At 45.0% G+C, this 22802-nt stretch overlaps 1 protein-coding gene across 1 annotated transcript in view; it reads right to left on the bottom strand.

Moving 5' to 3' along the window:
* SHC3 (SHC adaptor protein 3) overlaps positions 1-22802 on the bottom strand; it is a 92535-nt gene that overhangs the window by 21545 nt on the left and 48188 nt on the right. Inside the window, exons 4-7 of the mRNA XM_090038555.1 lie at positions 18020-18139; positions 8644-8697; positions 6037-6088; positions 1556-1682 (exon numbers count right to left, since the gene is read on the bottom strand). Of these exons, the coding sequence (XP_089894681.1) occupies positions 1556-1682; positions 6037-6088; positions 8644-8697; positions 18020-18139 (353 nt within the window). The remainder of the gene's footprint in view (positions 1-1555; positions 1683-6036; positions 6089-8643; positions 8698-18019; positions 18140-22802) is intronic.

Here is a 22802-nt window from a genome sequence, read left to right as displayed (position 1 = left end):
TGTGGCAAGGCAGGGCCAATTACATCCCAGGTTTGAGGACCATCCTGGTGTAAGGCAGGTTGGGAGCGCCTAAACCCCTGCCCCCACCTTTGGGCGGGCTTTGAGCTCAGGGCCAGGCACACAGAATACCTGAGCCCTGTGGAGTATTAGACCCTGGAGGTGGGCCAGGCACAGCAGGAGAGTGCTACCTGAGCCTGTAGAGATGTTCTACCTGGAGCCTCAAGTGTGAGTGTGGAGTGGGAGGCCAGGCATGGCAAGCGGAGTGCCACCTGAGCCTGTGGAGGTGATCGACCCCGAGCCAAGTGGTAGGGTGCAGTAGCATGGCCCTGAGAGAGGGCAGAATAGTGTAGCCCAGGTTGGGGGGGAGTGAGGCCTGAGTTTGGGGCAGTGTTGTGAGAGGCTGTTGAGTTGTAGGGCATAGTTGTGAGGCCCTGGAGATGAGGAGGCAGTTAAGCAGCCCGAGTAGTAGGGCAGAGTATTGAGGGGTGCAGTGGTGAGGCCCTGGGGTAAAGGAAACAGTTGACAAGGCCCAGTGTGAGCCACTTGAATGGAGGCCGGGTGCTAGGCTGGCTATGGAAGGCCTGGTGTGTGCACCAGTAGGGAGGCCAGGTGCTAGGCCTGGAAACATGTGCAAGGGTGCTGGGACTTTGAGCTCCGGTGGGGAGTAATAGTCTCATGTGAGGCTCTGGAGCTGAAGTCCCAGTGCTACCTAGCTGGAGGAAACATCTGTGAAGCACGGGACACATGTAGGGATGGTTGGATCTTGTATATTAGGCCCTTGACATCAGGGAAGATCGAAGGGCAGCCTCCCACCTATTAACATCAAAACAATATGACATCAAAGTGTGGCAGGAGAAAAAGGTAGGCAGTTGGCCCAAGGAGAAAAGGACCAGGCTGGTCTCCCAACCGGGCCATAAGTTGGCTCTGTTTGTCACAGGAGGGATAAAGGTTATCAGTAGTTTGACTTTCAGGAGAAAGAAAAATCTCTATAAGCACCAAATCAATTTTTTTGGGAATAGTTGAGATCTTACAAGGGAATTGTGCAGATTCAACTCTAAACCATTTGTATCAATCTAAGAATCCACCCAAACTGGAAGAAAAGTTGGATTTAAATTAGGTATAGACTGATATGTCTTGTATATGTGGCACTGGGCAGGATTATTTTAAAATCATGCTTCACATTATGTTACTGACCCTGAGCCAAATTTAGAGAAGTTGTGTAACATACTTCTTCTGGTCATCTGGCAGACAAGCTTATACCAGTTTTGTCTCCCTCATTCTTGCTTACTGATTTGTGATATATATTTTAATACACATCACCTCTAAATCCAGCCTTCCTTTTCTCTCTCTCTCTAAGAGCTAATATTTAGCCCTGAGGTCATGTTTAAACATTCTTTTAAAATGATTATGTCACATCCATACTATTTCACTAACTTAGCAGGAAACTGTTTTAAAGAGTGTCCAGTTTTGCTAAAACTCCCTTGTGCAGTCATGGATTAACTCCTACTGGCTCAGAAATATTGATTTAGAAGGTTTCTATAGCAATGTTACTCACCTGTCCTGGAGAGCAGGTATATTACTGGGGCAGCGTAAATATTGCTTAAATCGAAGTTCGAATGCTTGCCCTATAGTGCTGATGACATCCTGAGCAAGGCCATCACAGCACTCCAGTATATGGCATGCTAAAATAAAGAAGGGAAGACAATGATATTTATAAACTATTATTCATACAATCCTTACCATGCTGCAGTGATAATGGCATAGCTATTCTATTCATCATGTAAACATAAATGTAAATATGAAGCAGTTAGCTACAGCTACTTCCAGACAATGGGTTAAATTCTCCTCACACTTAGAATATCTTAAGCCTGGAGTGATTCCACTAAGGTTAGATAGAATTACTGCATTATAACTTTTTTTTAAAAAGCTGATGTGAGACCCCAGTCCAGTCTCTTCATTCTAAAAACTCCTGAAGTTCAGGAAAATGAGTTAAATATCCTTCATTATCAGAAAACCCTCATATGGGCAGAAGCATGCAGCAGCACCCTGGCTGAGAATCACTGACATAGGCAGAGGCAAATTTTCTCAACCAGGGGTGCTGCCAAATTCAAGGTTGTGGAGGAGGGCCCTGACTGAAAAGACTGAGAACCACTGAACTAAGTTAATAGTGGCAGATGCACCTCACGGGTACAAAGAAAAGGCACTGTAAAAACCTCTTTGAGATCATTTGTCCTATTCAAAAAATGTTGTCATCTCTGGACAGGCAGCAGAGTTCATGAACAGGGTACTGTCTTGAGCCAGGAGTCCTCAGTTCACATTATAGTTTTGTTCCTAGCTGGCTCTGCCATTTTAAATGAGGCATTTAATCTCTCTCCCTCCCCTCCCACTTTGTTGTTTATGTCGTGTCTATATAGACTATTAAATGCGTCAAGGTAGGGATTGGCTTCTACTACATATGTCCAATGCCTAAGACTGGGGCTCTGTGGATTCTACATACTAACCTAACAATACACATAAATGAAAATGGTGACATTTGTGTTTGGTTGTACAATTTTATCAGTCACAGGTGTACTGCAGTTGAGACAGGTCTAGGCAATCGCCTCCAACAAGCTAGCATACAGGATGGACCTATGAGCCAGCCAAAGCTGGGGGACACCAAATTTGCAAGTATGCAGTTCCAGGGTCTTTTTCAACCTATGCAATGCCTGTTATTCCTGCCCATAGACTTGGATGATGCTTTGATTTGCAGGAAATGTTCCTGGGCTACAGAGGGATTTTGCAATCCAAACCCAGTGCATGTCACTGTCATAAAGACAGAACATAATGCCACTGGCATTTTGCAGACCACATGAATTTGCCCTAGAGAAATAAACTGCACTATTGGTGGTGTTTAACTACCAGCACGGAGGGATTCCCTGGCTCTCATAGTGTTTTACCTGCAAATGCATAGTCTGAAAGCAGTTAAGTTGAACAAAAAACTATAATATCCATATGGAAACAGGTATCTAAAGAAGGTATACTGCCTGCTGCTAACCTTGTTGGGGGCTGAAATGAAGGAAGAGTCATACTCAAGAAATTGGTATCAGAAGATGACGTAACGGGTAACCTGTCTCCTTGGATACGAGAATGGACTTTGAGCAAGTAGAAAAGACGTTTCTTATAAAAAGAGAGAAAGGTTTGGCTCACACAGGTCTATTTCCTTAGTGTATGTTACAAGCTGGGTGGGTGGAAGGCAGACTGCCTCTAGGTTGCAAGAGCATTAGATTTTGAAAGGAAAAGCATTTTCTGCCATTTTAACCTCTCTGGAGGAGAAATAAGTCTTCTTGTACATGTCTGCGATGTGCAGCCCATTGTAAATGCAAACATAGATAGTAATAATTCAATAGCATGTTCATTAAAAAAGGGCTAAGGAGAGTTAAATATCAGTCACTTCCACTGAAATTTACAGATGACACAAAGCTTGGTAGAATGATAAAGAATGAGGCAGTCACCCTCAGCATACTGGTAAGCTGAATTCAGTCAAACAAAATGCAAAGTTATACAGGGAAATGCAAGCTTCTATGTCTAGGAAAGAGGTATTCAGACCATTTCAACAGAATGGAAGGCTGTACTCTGGAAAGCAAAGACATAATGGACAAGTAACTTACAGTGAGCTCTCAGTGCAATGCTATAGCAGAAAAAGGGCTAATGAGATGCTTTTCCACATTTTAAAAGAAGTGTAGGAAAATTGGAGAGGGTACAGAAAAGAACCACAAAAATGCGTCAAGGGTTGGAAAAATACCGTACAGTTGGAGACCTACAGGGCTCAATCTCTTTAGCTTAACAAAAAACAGAAATTAAGAGGTAGCTTGATTACAGTGTATAAGTACCTTCCCTGGGAGAAAATACCAGACACTAAACAGCTCTTTAACCTGGTGGAGAAAGGCATAACAGGAATCAGGGTCAGGAAGCTGAGGCTAAGCAAATCTGAATTGGAAGTAAGGCACACAGTACATGAAGCAGGTACACAATACATTACTGGGACCAGGGACTAAAACCCCGGGGCATCTGTACATGTGCTCTGGGGCAGGGACAGAGGGGGCATTTTAAGCAGAGCAGCTCTGAGAGCTGCTTTAATTAAAACATCCACCACGTCATGCATATTCAGCATCCTGCACTTCAAAATGGCAGCAGGGGTGCTTTAGCTAAAGCTCATTAAGAATGCTGTATACATGTGACTTGGAAGCTGTTGTAACACACTAATTAGCACACTCCAGCAGACTCACAGCAGGCTCCATTAATGGAGTCTGCTCTGCACACGTCGGAGCAGAGTTCTGTCACGTGTATGGGTGCGCCTAGGTTTCATCCCTCCTGTCCTTGGACCAGAGAGTCAAATGCACTCTAAAAACTGTCTTTCTGGCCCAGTGTTGTATGCACAGTGGTACAGCTGCAACGCAATGATCTTTTTGTGGCATCTGAGAATTTGAACCCAGTCAGGCAAAAAAGAAAATTAAACCTGGGTTTCCTACTTTTCAACCACTTACGCTATTGCATCCAGGGGTGGAGCTGGAGGGGGTACAGTGGTACAGTGACACCCCATCCTTTTGGACTGAACAGTGTCAGAGACAGCAACAACAGCAGCAGCAGCAGCAGCAGGGTAGGCTCCTCCTACTTGCCCAGCTCTCTGGGAGCAGGCATGAGAGAGGGTACCCTCCCACCAATTGCTGCTGCTGTGGTCCCCAGCTGAGCCCAGCCCCCAGGCAGCTCCACTGGACCAGGTAGGAATGAGCCTGGAGTTTCCCCCACCCCTGGGAGAGTGGGGAAAGCAGCAGCAGGTGCTAGGAGTGAAGGAGAGGGGAGTGGAGGGGACATGCCTCTGAGCATGGAGAGGAAGCGAGGTGGAAAGGGTGGATTATTACCTGCTTTGGGGACTTAAAAAAGCCCTCAGAGGCTCCCATAATGTGATCCACCTGCACTGGTGGGGGGCAGGAGAGAGGGGCCTGGGAGCAGAGGGTGACTGCCAGTTTAACTTGTAGGGACTCCAATCCTGTCATTCCCTGTTAGGCATGATCTACAAAGGCCTACCTGATATGGCCTTTAAGGGGACTAGGTATGCCTAGTTTCTGTATTCCAATAGGGCTTAGGCATCAAGATCCTCAGCCCTGTCAAGCTTAGGTTGCTTCTACAGAGAAGGAAAAATAAAATTTGTAGGCAGCAAAGAGAATGATAAGGTCATAGACTGTGGCACATATGGGATGTTTACACCTCCACGGTTAGGCTGTAAAGCTTCTGCAAAAGCAACTCTTTCTTCCGCTGCAAAAAATATATAATCTTTGTTCTGCTTCCACTCAGTCATACCAGTGTGTCTTCAAAAGCACTGCCTTTAATGTAGAGCTGTGTAAGGAGGTTTCAGCATCACAACTTTAGACTTGGGCTCCGTAATTCTGCCTAGGACCTACTTTAGGCTCCTAAATCATTCTAGGACTCAATCTTAGAAACACTACACAATATTTTGAAACTAAAACACACTGCCTTTTGTTATAAGAGCAGGGGAGTTTATTTTGTTGCTCTCCTTTTAATTTATGATTTCCTCTCTGTTTTTTTATGATTTGCTCTTATTAAGGAGAATCTAAGCCACATCCAAAATCCCAAACATCGGAAACAATCACTAACAGGAGAACTTACAGTGAAATGGATGTCTGATCTCCAGCAGGAAAATTAGGTAACAGATTTAATCAAGATCACAGACAAAAAGGCTATGTTCTCCTTTCCTGCAAGTTGCAGTGAGTTGGTGCAGAAGGTCCAGTTCAGACATGAAAAGAACCCCAAAAAACTGAAATATATTTAATGAATAAGAACAATTTTGTGCTGCTAGACTAACTTGTGTGTGGTCCCTGTTTACTGCTATGTCATTGTACCAATTATCAGCTCAGGTATAAAGCCTTTATTTTGTTTCATTTCTGTTTTCTGGAAAAATCCCCAAAATACCAGGAATTAAAATATTAATAATTAATGTTTTTAAAGGAAAGAAGGTGCCAAATATGATGTGTACCTTACCTCTGCGGTTAACAGGGTCTTTAGCTACATATGCAACATAGTCTGTTGTATCCTATGAGAAAAGGAAGATATGTATCATGAACAAGAACATTTTTGCATGATGACAAAAGACCAATGAATAGCATATAAGGATTTCAGACATGCTGTAGAAAAGTACTAACTATGCCCTGCTAAGCACCATGCCTATAATGTTTGAACACTGGCTGCTTGGATACCACTAAAGCTTCTGCAAAAGCAACTCTTATTTCACTGCAAAAAATGTATGATCTTGGCTCTGCTCCCACTCAGTCACACCAGTGTGCCTTGAAAAGCACTGCCCTTAATTTACAGCTGTGTAAGGACCTCTCTCAAAGCCCTTGGAAGTCAATTAAAAGACTCTCATTGACTTTAGCAGGCTCTGGGTCAGGACTGAGCAAAGAATCAAAGCCTCAGTCCTTGTCTTCAATCCCTTGTAGGGTTGGGCTCAGAGTATCAAAATGATAGACTGAAGTCCTGGGATGAAGAGCATTCTTGAGAGCCCTGCTCTTTGGGCACAACTGGATTTTCTTTCAAAATAGTCAATCTTGTTTGTGTGTGAGATAGAAGGTAGACATATGCCGCAGATTGAACTGTAGTGTAGGGGCGCCTGACCTAGAAAAATGTCTCATACAGAAAGGAGACAACCCCTTTCTCCATCCCCTAAAACTTCGTCCGAGGTGTGGGGGTTGGGGGATCACCAACCCATGCAGAGAAAGCTCTGGAGAGGTAGGGGGAATGATGCAGTCCCTTACCTTGTAAACGTGATTAAGAAACGATGACCAGCACTGTACAAGTTATTGCCACACAATTCCCAGGTGAGTAATGTTGTGGCCTAATTAAAACCCAACCTTTGCATCTTCCTTTCCTTCTCTGTGCCTGCGACAAAAGAGCCACCTGCCATATGAGCAAGCTTGTTCTTTTATTTAAAGTTCTCTCTGTGATTAGCCTACTGTGACAAGCCTGCTGAGTATTAGTGAATACTCACACCTACCCTCTCCACCCCCAGGATGAGCTCATAGTAAAGGGGTCTTGTTGTCAACACTACTTTACAATTTCATCAGCTCTGGCTGGCTCCCATCCTTGGTGCAATGTGATGTCTCTGGTAGCTCAGTGACTCAGTGGCATGCTTTTTGTCTCACGAAAACATTTGGAATAGCTTGTTTACTCCAGTTCAAATCTCTTACTGCTGCAGCTCCCCTGTTCACTCCACCAGTGGGCAGGAGGCAGTGGTGTTTCGAGGACTTAGCATTTGGGGTGGCAGATGGAGTGGCAAAGTCTTTTTCTTATGGAGGCAGGGAACTGTACTAATCGCTCCTCTGCCCACTGCAGGAATTGTTCATTTACAGCATTTATGGCAATCTGTTGTATTTCTGAGCTGCTGTTGATCAGTGCTTTGCTCCCTGAATTATTATTGTAATGTGCTCCAAATGTATCACTGCTGTAATGTCACTGAGTTTAACAGAACTGTTCTCAGAAATGAATTTGTGCTTTATGGTGTATTCATATCTAACCTACTGCAAACACATTAAGGATCTTCTTCTAAGAGAAACGGATTATATTAAATTATACCATAGTAAAGGTGAGAGATCTCTTGTGCAGAGGATACATAGCACCTTACATATGTCATATGAGTGGACCTGTCCCTGGCAATATAAATCAATCTCAACTAAAAAGCTTTGAAGACTCAGGAGAGACTTTTACTGTTTTGAAATTCCTTCAATTCTTCATGGCTGGGAAATAATTTTGAAGCATATTTAGTGTGAAATTAGGTGGACCTCTTGTAAAAATATGTAGATAAGCAACAAGCACACCGGTCTGCCTTTGATATGCATGAGGTAAGTGCAAGCACCATATGTGTATCAGAGGGTAAAACTGAACTTGGCCAATTTAGGGAAATGGAGCTTCTCCCAAAAAAATCAAACCCTGTCTTCAAAGACATGTGTGGAATCAGTAGAGCAACTAGGGTGGGGGGACCAGGGCAAGTGATCATGCCAGTGGTGGTAGGAGCAAGCGGAAATAACCACTGCCCCTGTGTGTGGCAGCTGTCTTGGATACCCAGCCACATTGTTACACCTGTGTGAAATGAACATTTCTGAGGACAGGATTTACCCCACTCTGTTACTTTCTCAAGGTGAAGTTGGGGGAAAAAAAAGAGAGGGGAAAAAGATTACACTGAATGACCTTACTAGAAATATAACTGCGTTCTAAGTCTGTCATTGCAGGGAGGACAAATGCAGATGAAGATTCAAATGACACCAATTTGAGTTTACTTTTTCAAAGCAGCTTACTGTGCAAAACAGGGAGTCACATCTGCAATATTTATCAAGCTTTATATGAAACACTTGAGGCTTTTCAATGCCTTTTCGTTTCAGTCATTCGAAGAGGAGGATTTATTACTGCCTGTCCGTGTTTCCCCTAAAGAGAGTTTGATGGTAGTAGTCAAGAATTTATGTAACAAGAAACAGGAGTTATTGTGTTTATATTTTCCTTTAAGTAGGATATGTGATAAATGCCATGTATGAGATAAATGATAAGGTCCTCAGATAACAATACCAACAAGAGTAAAAGAAAAACTAAAGAAATGCTTACCGGATCACCTCCAGATGCAAAAGAAATAGACTGCATATGATGATTGGCTATGATCTGTGTGGATCAGACAAAAAAATTAAGTATAAGTCAGCAGGCTTTCTTATGTAGCTTGGAGCTTTTTTTAAGAGCTTGTAAAAATGAAGTACACCCCAAAAGTAAAAGCCAGGATCAAAATAATTCCTATATTTCACAGGAAACATGATACTGTAAACAAACTTAAGACTATCAGATGTTTCTACTTGGGGGTTTCTTTCTTTCTTGATATGCCCTGCTGAAATATTCTACTCTTCTTTTTGTTACATGGTGACAATAAGCATACACCCACCAAAAACTACTAGCATCACTTCAATGGTTAGCAGAAGTATAACAATTAAGTCAAAGGGTGATAAAACAGGAACAGGAGTACAGGTCATAGGTTAATAACCAGGGTGTCAAGGGAAGACACCAAGCAGAGCATTCCAACTAGCATCTACTGCCCCTCGAATGTATCTAAGGGCTTTAACCATTACATTTTAAGCTTGTCAAATGTTGATCTGTATTAGCATTAGCTTGAGTTTAGAGCAGTCACATGTTCAGGCTAAAACCCTTCTCTGACTGTCCTGGACCTGCAAAGCTGTGATTTGCCACTAGAGGGCTGGCAAGGCAAGATAGGTTTCTTTCCCTGCTCTAGGTGGGGATGGGTTGGTGGGGGGTGGAGGATGAAGCTGGAAGTGGGAGAGTAATGATAGGTACTGGAAGGTGAAATGGGAGGGGGAGAGGCAATGGGTGGGAATGGCGGCTAGGGGCTGGGTGGTGCAATGAAGGAAGTCAACCACTGAAGCCACTAAAGGCTAAAATAATTTTTTTTTTAAAGAAACAAAAAGTAAATTAAAGAAAGTCTCATGTTTTAGGAAATTGGGATTGGAATCAGGATTACAATTGGATAGGCCCAGCTCATGGGAACACTGATCTGGCCTCCTACTTTGCTCTCCCTTCCACCTCTCCTAACCCTCTTTCCCAGACTGATCTGTATCCCTGGAAGCATCCTAGCCAGGTCATACCCCCAAGGCTGGGAGAAGGGGTTGGCTTGATGCCAGTACCACCCCCTGAGCAGTAGAGTTCAGGGGGTAGAAACTTTGTTCACACAGAACAGGAGAGTGGTGGAGAGGATGCTGCATCCTGGGATTCTGGAGGACTGAAACTTGGGCAACTTATCTCTGAGGAGTCACCGATTTGTGGAACATGAGCTGAGTAACGTGGATCAGAGAGAAACCTGCCCTGGAATGGCATAACTTTAAGCTACTTTAAGTGTGCCTAAAACTAGTTTACAGATGTAATGTGTGGGCAACCCAGGGGTATGAGCTCCCTGAGCCACTGAAAATTAATGTGTAACAAAGCTTAATGTGCCTATGGACATTACCCCATGAAAGCCTACTCAGAGATGTACACAGCCAAGGGACCGGCCTGAAGTCACCCAAGAAATAAAGTAGTGGACTAAATGAACCTATAGTCTGACTTAGTATGGTGCTCCTTATGTTCTTGCACTCTTTAAAGTGAAAGCCACTGTAAATCTTAATAGCAGTGATAAAAAAAATCTTATAATAGCAATGACAAAGTGTACTGAGCACTCATCACATAACTTTGTCACACCATATCTTGTTTGAAAACATGGCTCCATAAAGATGTTGGGAGAAATTTGAATCTCCTGAAGTCAATTTTCTTTATAATCCAGTAATGATAAAAAGTGATCAAGGATTTAGTTCATTCAAACTTTGATTCTTCCATGTTCCTGCATGGCTGTCAATGGTGGATTCTAGGAGTTTCCGTGCCCTCATGCAGTTTGATGGGATGGAAACTAAACAGATTTTCTAGCTGAATGGAGTCAAAATAGTGTTGAAATCAATACCAGACAAATGTTTTTTAAAAAGGCACAAATGACTTCCAATTAAAGAAGTATTTGATGCATTTTATTTTTATTTTCATGTCTTTGGTATGAAATCTTGCAAAAAGCTTTCAGGAAAATAGAAAAGATGGGTAATCCCCCTAAGGGTAGCTAATTCGGTTTGATAAACCTAAAAATTGAGTTTAAATTAAATGGACCTTTGCACACCTGACACGTCTTTATACTGCAAGCAGTTCTGAATTATGGTTGCCCACTTCTATTCCCAATTACACTGTCAGAGCAATGTAAAGGAGCTTTTATGTAGCTGAGAATCAGGCCTAATGCATACATCCTTTACTTGCGTGTTATCCACCAAGAGTTTTGCTGGGCCACCTGCATGGGACTGCAGTATACAGTATTAGAGGTATTTATATAGCACTCATCAACATATTATATAAGTCTCTAGGGTCTTCAGTAATTTCTTTCAGTTAGTATTAAAGCTCTTACAATGCCACTTGCCTTAGAAGGGAGAAGAATAAGTATGGACTACAACCCCAGCCCTATTGAGGTCAATGGACCGCCCCACTTTTCAGCAGTTAAAGATCTGTGGAGGGGAGGGTTCTTATCTTTTTTTAATTTACTCCATTTTGTACATGCTGAAAATGCTTAATATGTTTAATATGCTACTACTTCTAACATCTGCTATGCAATTAAATATTTAAGACCTATCCTAAATAAGATACACTTTCAGGATTTCGAGTCCAGTTGTAAATTAAAGTATTACTGATCCCTCTCTCAGGTGAATCCTGGTGCATCTGAAATGACCATATTCAATTTGCCTAACAGATTTGTGTCTACATTGTGTTTGTCCGTAGCGTAGCAGAAAAGATGTATGTACTACTAGGAATCTCCAATCTAAGACGGATGGTTCTTCTGTATGGCTGTGCTGAAATTTAACTTTTAAAATCCTTGTCCACTGAACAACAAGGAAGGACAAGTTAATTTAAAGCTTGAGCTTGTACCAAAAGGAGTTATACCATTTGATTTAAGTGTCACAGGATTGGGTTCTTACTAAATATATGCAAGAATAGCAGCCAGTGCCTCTTTTGGGAAAAATAAAAAGCAAATATTCTTTGTCTGGGGAGTGGAAGGTTATAGAAAATGATGATCTCTGAGCCAACTTATTTTCCTTCCACTTTTTCTTCCTGCAGCTCTGTGTACTTGTGAGGAACAGGCTGGATCTGATTTTCTCTGGAGTCTGCTCTTTCAGAGTTACAGGTCACCAGAGAAGAATATGAATGTCTTCCTCCTTGTAAAGTATGCTGCTTTCACAATATTTCCAGCTCAGACTGCTCATGTGATCAAAGCCCTTGTAGAGATCTGGAATTCTTTTGTTCTCAGCAGAGGACTATATTCCTCTTAGTCTGCAAGGAGGATTTTCCTCCAAAGCCTTCTTCAAAACCCCACACCACAGTGACATTACTACACAGGGGAATGACCAGAATGTTTTCTTAATCCACTGGCAGTGCTGGAAAATTGAAAAAGAAAAAAATTCAGGTTGATGCAAACTGAATCTTCTTTCAGAATTTCAGAATACATTTCAGTTTGAATCAAACAAAATGTTTCATTCGACCCAGAACTAAATGTTTAACTCCTGAGTTTAAAAAAATGTTTTAACCAGCTGTCACAAAACAGAATTTTATTTGTCCAGCATTTTTAAGGGCCTTTTGACTGAAACAATGCTCCAAAATTACAATTAATTAGGGGAAAATTTCAGGCCATCCAGATCTGTATTTTTAGTGGAAAAATATTTAGCTGAAAAATATCATCCAGCTCTGTCCTTAATTAATATCATAAAAATATTACTGTCATATTACTGTGACTCAAACAGTCCCTGACACTTCCCTTCCCACACATTAGACTGAGAACTCTGTTCTTCTGGCTTTGCTTCCAAGCCCAGCCAGTCCAGGGACAGGAGACTATTGCCAGCCCATCTTTCTTGCACGGCATTGCAGAAAACTAATCATAAAGCCAGTCTTATTTTCAGCATTCTTATAGGTATGCCAGAATGAATGCATCACACTTTATCTAGCTTTATAGGTTCAAATTTATAGGTTATAGAATTTTCCAGCCTTGGAGGTTTTTAACACCCAGCTAGACAAAGTCTTAGCTCGGATGATCTAGTTGGGGATGGTGCAGCTTGGAGCAGAGGGTTGAACTAGAGGTCCCTTCCAACCCTCATTTTCTGTGATTCTGTGTCCTGGGTAATCTAATATGAGACAAACCAGAAACAAAGGGGACCATCAACAGACAGCTCTTTTTTCAAAGAATCTTCTATTTCCCAGTCACCGTGGCCAGATGCAGTTCATCATTTCTCAAAGTAGTAGACATGGCTATTCCTCCTATTAGCCATCTCTAATGATCCCAATTCACTGGAATTTCCTCTATCTATATTACAGAGAGAAGCTGAAATAATTTGGGGAAGATTTTCAGGTATAGGTAAATCAGTGCAACTTCACTGCTGAAGAGCTGGCCCTTTATTAAAATTATTCCTGGTCTCTAAGGTCACAGATTTTTTTCAAGTTTTGATATTTTTGGAAATGGAGCATATTAAAAGCACGCTCTTTTGCTCAGTGGCTCTAGTTATAACACATGCTGCCATGTTCTATCATAAAAGTGCAAGCCACTACAGCTTGCAGTTGTGCTGCTACTACTATGTTTCTACTATTACTTTAGAAGGCCGCAGCATTCTATATCGGAAGGTGAGGGTGGGCAAAAGACAAATCAATAGAAATGCAGTAAAAACAACAACAGTTTAAATATCTATATAGGTTTGTGCTTCTTGTTATTTTTTTATCTAGAGGCTTCTGAGCACAGCAGGACTTTTTTTTCCTAGCTGTATCTGGGCAGAAAGTTGCATTCCTTAACACAGTATGTAGCTCACAGCAAATAGCATCGCAGCGATTATGCAACACTCTGCTCTCTCTATATACTGAGCAAGGATTTTTCTCAACTCATACATCATTCACAATCCGCTGCAGTGATTCCCCAAAGTCAGTATACACTTTCAGCACAAAGGAAGAAACAGAAAGGAGTGGACTGAAATAGGCTCCCTTGTTTTTTGAAAAGGCAGACATTTCACTGCAGTGCAAAATCTCAAAGCTGTTTAGAACAGTACCTTATGAATAGACTGTCCTTTAAAACTGCAAAAAAGAAAAGGCTGGGGGGAGGAGAGAATGAAGAAATCTGTTCCTCTCTTAGGATATGCCTGAATCAGACACCTCCTTCGAGCACAACCAAAGTTTGTAACTGGACCAAAAAAAATCCCATGGCCAGAAAATTCTGTTTCAGCCTTGGCATGTCTACATGAGATACTTAACTGCGCAGCAGCATAGTTTACCATGCAGTAAGTACGTGCATCTACACGTGCACATGCTTATTGCACAGTAAAAATGTAATTGCAAGTAAATTTGAATGTAGCAAATTTACTCATGCTTAGTTAATGTTAGTTACTGCTCAGTTATCCGTGCGTAGACACAACCCGGGAGCAAGTTTGCTCCCAGGTCAGCCATGCCACTAGGGTGCTAGCCTGAAGCTAGCCCCAGGGCTCCAGGCTAAAAGCCTCTCCTGCCCTAGCCTGCTGGCACTCAGAGCCTTGGGGCACACTAGCAGAGGTCCTGAGTCCACTCCAGGTACCTGTGTGCCCTAGCCTGCCTCCACCCCAGTGCCACTGCCAGCACCAAGTCTGCACTGTCGAGACCTGCAGGCTGCTGCAGGATCCAGCCAGGCCTACCAGCCCCCAGGCCCAGGTGCAGGCAGCTTCTAGCTGTGGAGTCCAGCTCCATCTGCCCACAGCCCACCCTCAGCAGCTTGCCCTGAACTCACGGATGCTGCAGAGCATTGCCTCTGCCACACGGCTGCCAGTCCCATGCCATGCCCCTGTGCTGGGCACTGCAAGCAACTGTCCAGGCCAGGCAGGACAGGGACAGACACACAGGGGTTCAGAAAGCCAGTGTAGGACCCATGTTTTCCTTGTCTGTTGCCATGTCGACATCTGTGCCCACCACCTGGGACCCCTACTGGTCCATGGACAAGACTGGTGAACTTGTGGCACTGTGGGGTGAGGCAGAGGTGCAGCACCAGTTTGAATGAGGCAGGCACTCTAACTCCCATGTCTGTGAGGGTCTATCAGCCCAGATGCAGGAGCATGGGCACAAGTGGTTTGCATGGCAATGCCACATAAAGGACAAGGTCTTGTGGGCACAGTGGGTTTCCACCACCAAGCATAATCATCAGTCGGGTAGTTCCCATAAGTCCATGCCCTTCATGCAGCAACTGATGGACATACTCATGCCCCAGGACCCAGGCCACAGCTGTGATTTCTATAGCAGTACAGGCAGCCTGACTGAGCCACCCCCACTGGGCCGGGCACCCCCGGGAACACGTCACTGGAGAAGAGACCCTCAGACATCCAGCAGCCTATCCTGTTTAGCTCCCTGGCTGCACCCTCCAGCAGGAGCTCAGAGAGTCAGGGCCAGCACGTGCTATGCCAGCTCTACAGCCCCAGCCCCCATGACAAGGAACGGCCACCAATGATACCACTGGCCACCAGCAGTGCCAGTTCCTCCCCAAGGGCGGGACCCTGGCTGGGTGCCCTGCTGCCGCACCCTGCCATCCAAGGACACTGGCCAGAGCTGCACACCATCACTGACAGCTGTGACCATGCAGAGCCACCAGCCATGCCAGCCCTGGCCATGTGATAAGCCCCACTCTGAGGAGGGAGGGTCTTCCTCACCCCTGCCTCCAGCCCTGCCCATATTCTATGGGCCCCAGGTTCCCCCCACAGCATGCAGAGAAGTGGGAGACAGTGCAAAACCTTATTGAGCATCCCATGTCCTGCAGCTAGGCAGGCACAAGCCTCTCACACGCCAAGCAACATGTCGGTGCCAGCGGCAGTGTACTCCTCAGCTGTGGGGGAGCGCTGACATATAGTGCAGCCACAGCTCTTCAGGCAGTGGCAGAGGTTGTGGGGCAGCCTGGGCTTGTCCCCCACAACGTCATAGCTCAGGGTCCCTTGCAGGGTGCACAGGTGTGCCAGGGACACCATGGCCATCAGCAGCAGGGCATCAGCAGCAGCGGGTCAGGATTAAGCCTCAGGGTCACCGCTGCCCACTGCTGGGACCCTATGGATGCATCAGCCTTGCTGGAGGAGGCTCCTGGACAGGACCCTCCTCCTGAGCCATCCAGTCACAATATTGGATGACTGCCTGGAGGATACCTAGGCCTGGCAGGTGGAAGTCATGGCCTGCCATGACAGGTGGTGGGCAGAGGATGTCACCCACGAGGAGATACAGGACTGGTGCAAGAAGGCACAGGAGCAGGAGGACCAGGAGTTCCGGGCAGAGCTCCTGGCCCTTGAGCGGGAATGGGTAGAGGAGCTGTGGGAGCAGAATGCCACCCTGGCCTGGGCACTTCAGGCCACGGACAATGACCACCAGGGTACTGGACACCATTCTGGCCCTGTCAGTCACCTTTGTGCCACCCACTGCCCAGCCCCCAACCCTAGCACTGCCTGCCCTCTGAAAGCTACCTGCCGCCCAGCAGCAACCCCCCATCTGGGCCTGGGAGGAGGTCCTGTGCCACCTCCAGCAGCCTGAAGCCCTTGGCCTGGCCCATGCCCCAGGTCTGGAGCCACCCAGCCCCCCTGCCTAGACCCAGCCCTGCTGCTTGCTTTGTTTCCATGGGGGCAGGGAGCCAGAGCTGCCCGCAGGTGGGCCAGGACCACATACCAGCCCTGCTTGCCCTGGACATTGGCTGCGACAATGACCCAGGGGAGATTGTCCTTGGTGAACTTAAGGCAGGTGGTAATGGAGTTTCAGTGTCCCTTGAGACAGCTGAAGGCACACTCCACCAAGGCAACGATTGAAGTGAGACTGGAGGAGGTCCAGGTGGCCAGTGTAGGCCACATGAGCCAGGGCAGGAGTGAGCAGACACGGTCCCCAATGAGCAGGGGTGAGACCACCATAGAGCCCATCTGCAGGTCCAGCACCCCTGGCACAAAGCATTCACTCTCCACCAGGCCCAGCAGGCCAGATTTCTGGAAGATGCAGATGTCATGGAGGCTGCCCGCCCAGCTAGCACTCATGTGCGTGAAGGTGTCCCAGTGGTCCACAATGGCCTGGAGCACCCAGAGTGAAAGCCCCTATGGCTGTAGTTGGGGTGGTCCAAAAGGGGCCGGCAGGTGGTGGGGATGTGGGTCCCATCCAGGGCCCTGATGCACTGGGGGATGCCCAGGGCATGGAACCCTGTCACTGCCACCAGGGGGTTGCACACACAGAGCACTGTGTGCCCCAGCATGTCCTGGAGGATTTTGCACACCTCCAGCATGGCCTCCCCAGCAGTGGCCTTGCCCACACCAAACAGCTGCCCGACATACCACAGGCTGGTGAGTGTGGCCAACTTCAGCAGGCCGAGGTGTGTGCAGGGAGGGGTGGCTTCATGACAGTGTGCTGCCATGCAAGGTGGGGCTGGAGCTGCTCCAGGAGGTCCTGGAAGGTGGTGTGGGTCATGCAGAAGGCCTCCAGCCACTGCTTGTCCTCCCAGGTGTGCTGGACAATGTGCTGCCACCAGTTCTGGCTGGCCTGGTGGGTCCAGAGGTGGTGGGGCTGGATGCCCAGGAGGGTGATGGTGGCCCTGATGGTGGCATCCTGGAACCCACTGTTAGCGTCCCTGCTGGGGTCTGGCCAAGCCAATAGGGTGGAGGCAGCAAATGCATGGTAGTGGCTCTGGGACTGTGCATGGCAGGCAGGCAACTGGTTCTTGCACATGGGAGAGGTGGCAGGGCTCAGATGGCCATGAGCCACGCAGTGGTCCAGCAGGGTCACCGTGGCATCCAACAGGAGCATGGAATACTGGTTGTCACTGCCAGGGATGGGCTGGAACAGCCATAGCATAGGCAGGCACAGGCAGTGAGGACAGTGCTGCCATGTGCCGTCCTTGTAATCCTGGCCAGGGAAGTGGCTGGTCAGAGAGCAACAAGCAAGGCTGCCTTTTGAAGAGGGCTTCTGGCTGCTGGCTGCTGGCTGCTGGCAGCTGCAGCCAGAAGCTGGAGCTGCCCCCAATAGTGGCATGGGCCCATTGCAGGGCCCTGGCAAGTGGGAGCAGATGGGCAGCATATCTGCTCCTGCTTCTCTGCATGTGTAGATGCATGCTTAGCACCATTTATTCATGAGTTATTTGCGAATAAACCGGTGCTATATCAAATGCATTTGTAGACGAGCCCTGTGAAGTAAATTTGATTAGAGAAAGCAGCAGAATTACTCTATACAAGTGAAGCACAGTTATTTTCACTGCAGATCTGTGAAAACAAAGTATTTAATCCACTGTGTCTTATATTTTCATACTCTTTTCTCATTTTATTCTTTATGTTTTGAGCACACAAATATTTGAGTACATAGAGCACCCTGTGTGGTACACAATTCATCAAATCCTTGGTAGGGATTATTCTTCACAAACCTGTTTTGAATCAGGTGTCATCAAATTTAAGCTGGTTGTGGAGATATTCAGAGTGATGCTCATCCCTGCAAACTGAAGGTTGCTCTTGCCCAAGATGCTAGAGAGAGCTTTGCTTGGTGGCTGTGAAATAAAGACATGATGTTTAGTACTCTATTGATTCATAATGGCAACTCATTTAATGCAGGATCAACTGAAATATTAAGGTCTGCTTTTAAGAATGAATATACTTTAACGATCATGATATTTGGGCATTTTGTTTTCTCCAGAGATCATTCCTCATAATACACCTTTCCCCCATGTGTTGGCAAAGCACAATTAAAACAGTGAAGATTGAACCCAATTGTGTCACGAAGGTGCGGGCACAACTGGGGAACCAGTCCCACGCCCCAACTAGAGGGTGATGGGGGCACAAAAACAGTGACTGCTTTACTGCTGAGCTAGCACCCCAGCTGCAGCTACTGCTACTGCTTTGTGCCACTGCCACCCAAGACAGAAACATCTGACCAAACCTAGGATGTAATCAACAAAAACTACACGTTTCTAACCCTTAATCTAATGTAATAACTTTGCTGACTGCTGGTAAGTAGGAAAGCCCTATTTCTATTGGAACCAGGCATTAGAAAGAGATGAAGGCATTGCACCTGTTTACTACATGAACAAGATTTTTTTCTATGTAAAAAACTTCAGTAGAGCCCCCATGGCTCCTTTCTGGTTTGCACTAAAAATTTCTGCTGATCATTCCTGCACCTTTCTGCATGTGGAGCAGGGCCTCCAGTGATGCCATAGGAATGTGTGCAGACACGGCGAGGAAAAGTGGGGGGGATATAGTGCAGATAATAAATGTGATTACATAAATTTAAGAACTGGGAAGAGAATTTTTCCCTGACTGGAGAAAATAAGATGCATGAGCTGAAACTGGCAAAAACATGAGACTCACCATGAAGACAGGATAAAGTACAGGCTGGCAAAAGTTTTGAGAGTGTTATTAAGATTTAGTTGAAGTGCTGCTGCTGTTGGATGCTATCCCCTTGTCAAATGGCTGGCTTATTTTAAAAGCAGTATTTCTTTTCTATACATTCTTGCCTTTATTTGACTTGCTGATATAAAAACAATTCACGCCAAAAATGATTGAACACAGAAGAAAGCTTTTACCAAAACATTTATTTTCTGAGGTCATTTCCATTGATATATTATAATATTTGTTATTTTGCTTTGGTGTTTGCATACAGCTGAGTGAGAATTAATTACAGTACCCTATTGTGGCCATGACAACAAAATATATATTACATGGAAGCATGCTTGTGTGGATATATCTTGTGTCAGCTAAGCCCATTGTATCCAATGGGGGATTAATCACTGCAGAAGATAAGTGGTATTTCTTCCTCTGCCTTCTGTCAGGACTTTGCCTAAGTAGATGGGTAGGTAGATAGAAAGAATAATTGCATCTTTCCTTCATTCATTTAGGACCTGGACAGACTACATGATTACAAAGAGTAAATTAAATTGCTTGTGTCCCTAAGAAGCATAGTACATAGGAAATTTGGTGGCCTGGGCATAGATGCCCCTTTAAAAATCAGTGCCCACAGTTGGTAGCCACCTTGCCCACAACTAGTTATGCTACTAGTGTTAATTACACCACTGTGGGCACATCCACACATGATTTAAGGCAAAGCAATAAACTCTGGTGCAGTTCACATCTGAGTTTATTGTTCCTGGGTGCCACGTTTACACATGCACCTGTGACCACAGCATGTTGAGCCAGGTCAGAGCAGCCCTGACTGGCAGGGGCATGGAGGGTCAGCCTGCCAGCCTGAGGCTGCTCTGACCCAGCTTAATGTGTTGTGGAGGGGCTTACTGGGAGTGCTCAAGTGTAGGGCTAGTAGGCAGGCAGTCCCTTCACTAAAGCACCCTTTTCCCCCAGCCAGCCCAGTCAGCATGTAAACGTGTGTTGCAGTGCGCTAAATAATGCTGCCATAGAATAGGACTTGTGTTTACAAGTACTACACTACGGCAGTGTTTATTAGTTTACTGTGTCCTCGTAGGGCCACACATGTAGAAGGTGAGACTTTACTGCAGACCTAAATAGGCAACTCCACAGTAAACATCTAATGTAGACCCATCCAATATGGACTAGAAAGACCCACATCTATCCCAGAGTAGCTGCACACAAGTTAAGTGGCTACTACAGCATGTCATCACTAGGTAGCAGAGGAGCAGGTAATTTCTTGCCTTGATTTAACAGCCTTTATGGGATGAAAGCAGACAGACAATAGCAAGCTAAGCAGGGATGAATCCAGGGGGTGCACTGGTGCACTTGCACCTCCCTTTGATTCATTTTATTCCCCAGGTGTTAACGACCCTCTCTTCTTTTTAATGGTCTTACTGTTCCACCAATCCTGCTACCCTTTGTTCTGCAATTCTGCTGTCTGTTAGCTGCTCCTGGTAATGAAATCTTATTTCACAGCCCTTCAGATTGTTCTTAACTCATTCCAATGAAGTTATATTTGGTTTTGCTTCAATATTAAGATAATACAACTCTAAGCCCCTAGCATGTTAGTAAAAGTTCTAGTTTCTTTTTAACTGGAGAAAAATATGATTTGTTTTATATGTGATGATGCACCTCATCCTCTGCACCCCCCTTTTCCAAATTTGTGATTGTTAATTATACCATGAGCATAAATTATACAATGGGGTTTTACACCTGATTTTATTGGGGTAATTTTATATTGGACTGGATGTAGTTACCCTAGCATAAGGGTTTATGTTGTCCTGTCCACATTTTTTTTATACCAGTGTAAAACCTTCTTACACTGATGTAAGCCTCTCGAGTATCCAGGCCCTTATTCTTAATCTAAACCTTTCCTAATATTCTCTTCACATTAATAGAAACAACATTCCTTCATTTCAGCTATAAGCTCATTTCACTGCAAACTAAATTTCCTAGGAGCTAAACTGTGGCTTTGCCATATGCTCTGCAGAGGAGGCAGTGCATAACTGCCCAGGGACATGGAAGAGAAGGGTCTTTGGGTGAATCTGATATCTTTTATTAGACCAACTTAAATAGTTGGAAAGCAATTATTAAGCAAGCTTTTGGGTTCAAAAACCCTTCATCAGGCTAAGGAAGTTTCACTGGTTGGTCTGTGCTCTTCCATTTTGCTATGGGCACCAAAATGGCCCCACAGTATGCCAACCTTTTTATGAACCACCTGGAAGAAGACTTCCTCAAGAACTGCACCATCAAACACTTATTATACTTAAGATATATCGATGACATCATCATCATTTGGACTGAAAACCTACAATCTCTAATTGAGTTCCATCAGAAATTCAACAATCACCATCCCTCCATCCAACTTTCTCTAGAATACTCTAGCAGCAACATCTCCTTTTTAGACATGATGGTCAGTATCCAGAATGATAAAATACAGACCACATTATACAAGAAACCCACAGACCAACATACATAGCTGCACAGAACCAGCAATCACCCTAAACACACCAAGAAAGCTGTGATATACAGCCAAGCCCTTAGATACCACCAAATTTACACTGAGGAGAACACCTGGGATTGCTACCTCACCAATCTTGAAAAGGTTTTCACCCAACAAGGACACCCCTCCAGAGAGAGATTGCATGTTTGAAAGAGCCACCTAGATACCACGGGAAGACTGCTGCAGTACAAAAGAAAACCCCCCACAAATTGCACACCGCTGGTTATGACATATCACCCCTCCCTCAAACCTGTATGGAAAATCCTCAAACAATTGCAACCCATGCTAGAAAGAGACCCTATTCTTAAAAAGATTTTCCCAGAACAACCCATCCTAGCCTTCAAACAAGCACCAAACCTTGCTAACCTCATCACCAGAAGCAAACTTCCTCAGGCCCAGAACACACCAAAGGGATCCAGACCATGCTATGACAAGAAATACAAAACCTGCCAACCCATCTCCACCACCCCCACAATTACTACACCCCACAACAGAGCCATCGGCATTCCTGGATCTTACAGCTGCACCTCCAGAAACGTAATACATCTCATCCAATGCACCAAATGCCCTGCTGGAAAATACGTAGAAGAGACCAAACAACAACTGCGCACCAGAATGAACGCACACCGGAAATCTATGAAAGACAGGAATACACAATTACCTGTGGGGGCACATTTCTCACAAGAAAACCACTCTCTCTCCAATCTCTCAGTCCTGATCCTCAAAGGAAACTTACAAAACACTTCCCAGAGACGAGCCTATGAACTCCACTTCATCAGCCTCCTGGATACTAAAAATCATGGACTAAATACTGACATTGGATTTATGACACATTATAACCTGCCTGACATCTGACTCCTAGGTATCCACTTTTCATTCCCCTTCTCTCTCTTCCCCCCTCCCCACCTGTCTGTCATCCATTGACTCCTTAATTTACATTTTCACTGACTACCTGTTTTGTATGCATACCAGCCCAGCCTCTGGCTTCTTTACTTTTCATTCCATCCAGGAAGAGCACACACCAACTGCTGAAACTTCCTTAGCCTGACAAAGGGTTTTTGAACCCGAAAGCTTGCTTAATAATTGTTTTCCAACTATTTAAGTTGGTCTAATAAAAGATATCAGATTCACGCAAAGAACCTTGTCTGCCTATGTCCTTAGACCAGCACGGCTACAACCTACACCCCAGGGACATGGAAGGAGCATAACATCACCCATTTGTGACTGTAGCTTGTGTATGCATACCTGGGCTAGTTTTAGACTAGTTTGGGTAATGCAATGTGGCTGTTGCG

Source organism: Crocodylus siamensis, chromosome 3, assembly GCF_052110815.1.
Source record: "Crocodylus siamensis isolate JL-2025a chromosome 3, ASM5211081v1, whole genome shotgun sequence".
NCBI classification, from domain to species: Eukaryota; Metazoa; Chordata; order Crocodylia; family Crocodylidae; genus Crocodylus; species Crocodylus siamensis.
The sequence above is the reverse complement of the archived record's forward strand: the minus strand, read 5'-3'. Positions and strand labels throughout refer to the sequence as shown.